The 6,000-nt window shown below is 43.6% G+C and overlaps 1 protein-coding gene across 1 annotated transcript in view; it reads right to left on the bottom strand.

Annotated features, from left to right (window-relative positions):
* Positions 1-6,000, bottom strand: part of INPP5B (inositol polyphosphate-5-phosphatase, 75kDa) — a 48,639-nt gene that overhangs the window by 11,466 nt on the left and 31,173 nt on the right. The window contains exons 11-13 of the mRNA XM_012646669.1: positions 4,117-4,227; positions 2,435-2,597; positions 712-947 (exon numbers count right to left, since the gene is read on the bottom strand). Of these exons, the coding sequence (XP_012502123.1) occupies positions 712-947; positions 2,435-2,597; positions 4,117-4,227 (510 nt within the window). The remainder of the gene's footprint in view (positions 1-711; positions 948-2,434; positions 2,598-4,116; positions 4,228-6,000) is intronic.

Raw genomic sequence — 6,000 nt, 5'->3', positions numbered from 1 at the left:
GGCACTCTAGCCCGGGCAACAGAGTGAGACTCTGTCTCAAAAAAAAAAAAAAAAGAAAGAAAGAAATTTCTGCTGTTGATAAGCCACCCAGTCTGTAGTATTCTGTTATAGCAGCAAAAACTAAGACATGTACTATATACGAAAGACTGAAAAACATGGCCATAACATTTTGCAGCTTTTCCCATCGAGAGGTGGAGTCTTTCTCCACTCCTAGAATCTGGGCCAGCTTCATAACTTGTTCTGACTGGTGAAACATGGCAGAAGTTATCATGTGTGTTTTGTAGCCTATGTCACAAAGGCCTTACAGCTCTGCTCTCATGCTCTTGCCATCACTTACAGAAGCTTGAGCTAGCCTACTGCATGAAGAGAACCCCTATGGAGAGGGAGGCCCAGAGAATAGCCAACACCAAGACACATGTGGGAGGCCACCTGGAGACCTCCAGCCATCACAGCTGCCATTTGTGGCCTAAGCGAGACCAGCAGAAGAATGACACTGGAAACCCACAGAGTCATGAGAAACAATAATTCACTGTTGTTTTAAACAACTAAAATTTCAGGGTGGTTTGTTGCACAGCAATATATAACTGACAGACTAAGCAGGGTCTCAGAAGCTGAAGAATTCTTAAGTCCCTAGGAAGGTAGGCATAGGAATATCTTGTTTGGCTTGGCTGCTACAAAGTTGTAGATGTTTCCTCATGGCATGTTACTCACCAGCTCACTAATAACTTCAGGTGGTAGGTCCAAGATTGGTTCCCTTATGTAGCACAATGTATGAAGGGGAGATCCAAAACAGCTGGGCAGGTAGTTCCCAGACACAGACAAAAAGTAATCCTTTCCCCTGTCCAAGTGCAAGACCAGAATGTCCTCAATTTTGTCTTCACCCGAGTTGAGCTTTGTAGCTGTGGTCTTATTTACAAAGAGCTCCAATTCAATCTCAATGTCAGAATCTACAGAAAAGTAAAAAGAGTAATGTTGGCTGGGGGAGGCCAAGAGGAAAGGGGAAAAGAAAATAGGAGGGGCCAGGCACAGTGGCTCACACCTATAATCTCAGCACTTTAGGAGGCCGAGGTAGGAGCATTGCTTGAGGCCAGGAGTTTGAGACCAGCCTGGGAAACACAGTGAAACCCCATCTATACAAAAAATTTAAAAATTAGCCAGGCGTGGTGGTGCACACCCATAGTCCCAGCTACTCGAAGGCTGAGGCGGGAGGATCACTTAAGCCCAAGAGTTTGAGGTTGCTGTGAGCTATGATGATGCCACTATACTGTAGCCTGGGCAACAGAGCAAGACCCTGTCTCTCTCAAAAAAAAAGAAGATAGCAGAGAAGAGGGTAAGACATAAAGGGTTAAAAAAAGGAAAGAAAAGGTATCTGGCAACCAACAAGCATCTATGCGCTCAGCACTCAGGGACACAAGAACAAAGAGTTTATAGTGCAACTGAGAATATGAAAACAACAAACAAAAACATCTGAATAGACAAATGCTATAAAATCCAAGTAGCACACAGGTCAAGCTAGAAATATTCATACAATAAGAAGGCATGGGCCGGGCGCGGTGGCTCACGCCTGTAATCCTAGCACTCTGGGAGGCCGAGGCAGGTGGATTGTTTGACCTCAGGAGTTCGAGACCAACCTGAGCAAGAGCAAGACCCTGTCTCTACTAAAAAAATAGAAAGAAATTAGTGGGACAACTAAAAATATATAGAAAAAATTAGCCGGGCATGGTGGCGCATGCCTGTAGTCCCAGCTACTAGGGAGGCTGAGGCAGTAGGATTGCTTGAGCCCAGGAGTTTGAGGTTGCTGTGAGCTAGGCTAACGCCACGGCACTCACTCTAGCCCGTGCAACAGAGTGAGACTCTGTCTCAAAAAAAAAAAAAAAAAGAAGGTATGGATCAAAGAGTCTTCCTTGAGCCAGGTGAGATGAAGATACCTGAAGCAGCAGAAATATAATACAATTATCAGCCTGTGAACTGTCCACCAAACACCCCTCATCCTTTTGCGACACAGCATCATACGGAGTGCAAAGGAGAAGTCAGGGGAAAGATGCAGATGGTGCATTCCAGGGCCAGATATAATTTCTGGATTACTTCCCCATTACCGTTCTCCATAAGAGCCGAGAATCGGGAGTTGATTATAGTGAGATAGAAAGTGAAAATGGTTCCTTTACCAGCAGCACCTGCTCTACAGCAATCTTATGTTTTCTCTTTCTGTGAAATTATGGAACACATAAATGACTAAAAATGCTTTTGAAACTCAACTTATGCTCCCCGCTATTTTATATTTTATTTATAAATGGGTTCTTTTATAGGGCTTTAAAAAAAGTTTCAAGCAGAGAATAAAATACTCAAGCAAAAAGCTTATTTTAGGAAAATGAGCAAATACAGGGTAGGGCATTCTCCCAATCAGAAGCCAGGAACCTGGGAACAGAGGCCTTACCTGGCAGGAGGAACCCTCTACTGGGGTTGGCATTGAGCCACTGCTTACAGTAAGACTTTTCATCAGGTTTGTTGATGAATTCAAACTGACAGGGGACTTGTCCATTATGAATTTTAAAGGAATCTACTTGCAACTGCATGTACTTCACATTCTGAAAATAGAACTGGGAACAAGGCAGGGACCAGTCAGAACTAGTAACCTTTCCTCAGGAACCTGCCCGGCCACCCCAACTGAGCAATCCTTACTCTGGAAAGAAAATGAAAGACCATCTCTTTGAAATGTTTCTGCTTTAAGTATTTACCTAGGAGGCCACAGCTACCACTAAACACCAGTTGTCTGTGTTTAGCCCTGAAACCCAAAAATTCCATTTGTTTGGGTATGTACATTTCCTGAAGGAGTCAAACTTTACATCTTCTATACCCAAAAAACATTTCCAAAATATCCTTCACAAATTCCACCCCTAAACATGAAGATCAAGTTCATCCTTCTGGCTGGGCATGGTGGCTTACGCCTGTAATCCTAGAACTCTCGGAGGCCGAGGCAGGAGGATGGATTGAGGTTAGGAGTTTAAGACCAGCCTGAGCAAGAGTGAGACCCCATCTCTACTAAAAATAGAAAAAATTAGCCAGGCATGGTGGTGCGCGCCTGTAGTCCCAGCTACTTGGGAGGCTGAGGCAGGAGGCAGGAGGATCGCTTGAGCCCAGGAGTTTGAGGTTGCTGTGAGCTAGGCTGATGCCACGGCACTCTACTCAGGGCAACGGAGTGAGACTCTGTCTTAAAAAAAAAAAAAAAAGTTCATCCTTCCAAGTAGCTGGACATCTAGGTTAACATTAAAAATGCCTTCACCATAAACCCCCATTTGATTGACTGTGTGGTACCATCAACTCTGAATAATCTTCCATGTGGCTCTTCCATGAAAAACCTTTAGAGCTAATTCAACCTCCTCTTCTACCTATCACTTTTCTATACTGCCTTCCCTCCCATCAATTCATAGGTATCCAAGAAATTCAGACTGAATTTAATCTCAAAGCAAAACATCAGTAGGAAGACAAACCCATTGCAAGAATATATATCAGTTATTCTAAGATCAAAACACACTTTGGATCATCCTCCGGTTTAGGAGAACAGAACATGAACATAACCTAAGCCAACAACCTCTCTCTTCTTAGCTAGTACTATCAGCCTCAATTTACCCAGAAGCAGCTTGTCAAGAAACCAGAGCCCAGGCCGGGCGCGGTGGCTCACGCCTGTAATCCTAGCACTCTGGGAGGCCGAGGCGGGCGGATTGTTTGAGCTCAGGAGTTCGAAACCAGCCTGAGCAAGAGCGAGACCCCGTCTCTACTAAAAATAGAAAGAAATTAATCGGACAACTAAAAATATATAGAAAAAATTAGCCGAGCATGGTGGCGCATGCCTGTAGTCCCAGCTACTCGGGAGGCTGAGGCAGGAGGATCGCTTGAGCCCAGGAGTTTGAGGTTGCTGTGAGCTAGGCTGACGCCACGGCACTCACTCTAGCCGGGGCAAAAGAGTGAGACTCTGTCTCAAAAAAAAAAAAAAAAAGAAACCAGAGCCCAGTAGCATGATAGGTGCCTCCTGGAATTCCGAGCTCTAGTAGATGAGGGAGATTTAAGTTCTAGGAATTGAAGAGCCCAATACTAATATTCTTAACATGTCTTTCCTACCTCTCGCTTGGAGAGGGACACAGAAGGAATGTTGGCATTTTCCATCTTATCCAGGGAGCGAACAATTTCCTCCAGAGTCTTCCGGTAAAGCTCTTCATTTATGACCTTCACCTGGAAGGGAAACGTCAGAGACTGAGTGCTTTGGCTTCTGCCCATTTCTTCTCTTTCAGTATAGAGGGCATTCATGGCCTGGGAAATGGCAGCTGATAACGACACAGAAAAGTGAAGGCTAAATAGATTTAATTAATTTACAAAGAACCCAGTTAACAGTAGACTTAGAAGGATCCCCCAGAAGCAAAGCTTGTGCAAAGGCAACTGCTTCCTGATCAACAAAAAGAAGGCATGGAAGTGAGAGCATGGCTGGCAGTTGGTTCTGCCAGGTCCTAGGCCCAGGCCTTGCTTCGGGTCTGGCTCTATTTTGCTTGCTGCCACCCACAGGCTGGCAGTGAGAAACTTCTCGAGGGCTTTGATTTAAAGCAGCATTTCTCAAGCTTTTTTAACCCATGCTCTATCAACAAGGAAGATTTTGTCAGGCCCTCCCTTCTCTATTTTTAATTATAAACACAATTTTCCTTCATTTTCCAATACTAAAACCTTAATTATAACATTCAGTAGGCTTTTCTCAAACTACTCACACCCGCATAGATTCTTATACTCACACCCTTGAGAATTGGTAATATAAAGAAACATAGAAGTCACCGAAAAAGAAATACAAATAGATAATAAAGAAATGAAAAGATGTTTGACCTCACTAGGCATCAGGGAAATATAATCTGATACGATAAAAAAAATTTTTTTTTTGGCCGGGCGCGGTGGCTTATGCCTGTAATCCTAGCACTCTGGGAGGCCGAGGCGGGTGAATTGTTTGAGCTCAGGAGTTCGAGACCAGCCTGAGCAAGAGGGAGACCCCAGTCTCTACTAAAAAATACAAAGAGGCCGGGTGCGGTGGCTCACGCCTGTAATCCTAGATCTTTGGGAGGCCGAGGCGGGCGGATTGTTTGAGCTCAGGAGTTCGAGACCAGCCTGAGCAAGAGGGAGACCCCAGTCTCTACTAAAAAATACAAAGAGGCCGGGTGCGGTGGCTCACGCCTGTAATCCTAGATCTTTGGGAGGCCGAGGCGGGCGGATTGTTTGAGCTCAGGAGTTCGAAACCAGCTTGAGCAAGAGCGAGACCCAGTCTCTACTAAAAATAGAAAGAAATTAATTGGACAACTAAAAATATATAGAAAAACTTAGCCGGGCATGGTGGCACATGCCTGTAGTCCCAGCTACTCGGGAGGCTGAGGCAGTAGGATCGCTTGAGCCCAGGAGTTTGAGGTTGCTGTAAGCTAGGCTGATGCCACGGCACTCACTCTAGCCAGGGCAACAGAGTGAGACTCTGTCTCAAAAAAAAGAAAAAAAATTTTTTTTTTTCTTTTTGTTTATTGGGTTGGTAAAAATTTAAAAAGATTGATAAAATCCAATATTGGCAAGGGTGTGGGAAAATAAGGTCACACATGGTTGGTAGAAGTGTAAAATATTAAGAACTATTGCGAGGGTAATTTAGCAGGATCTAATAATTTTAAAACACATTCTTCTTTGAACCACTAATTTCATCTCTAGTAATTTCATTCTATAGAAATACACTAATACACAAAGATATATGTGAAGGATGGTCATGATAGCCATAGAATAGCAAAACTTGGGAAATAACTTAAATGATCATCAGTACATACATTATGGTTCATCCATACTATGGAATACTTTGCAGCCTTGAAAAATAATGCAGAGAAAGTTCTACCTTTACTGTCATGGAAAGATCTCCTAAGACATATTCAGTAGGGGGAAAAAAATCTTCTCAGAACAGTATGTATAATATGATCTCTTTTACAAAAAAGGAAAAAT

The sequence above is a fragment of the Propithecus coquereli genome, unplaced genomic scaffold, assembly GCF_000956105.1.
Source record: "Propithecus coquereli isolate 6110/MARCELLA unplaced genomic scaffold, Pcoq_1.0 Scaffold249, whole genome shotgun sequence".
In the NCBI taxonomy this organism is placed as follows: domain Eukaryota; kingdom Metazoa; phylum Chordata; class Mammalia; order Primates; family Indriidae; genus Propithecus; species Propithecus coquereli.
Note: the sequence above shows the minus strand (reverse complement) of the source record. Positions and strands in the feature narration are given on the sequence as shown.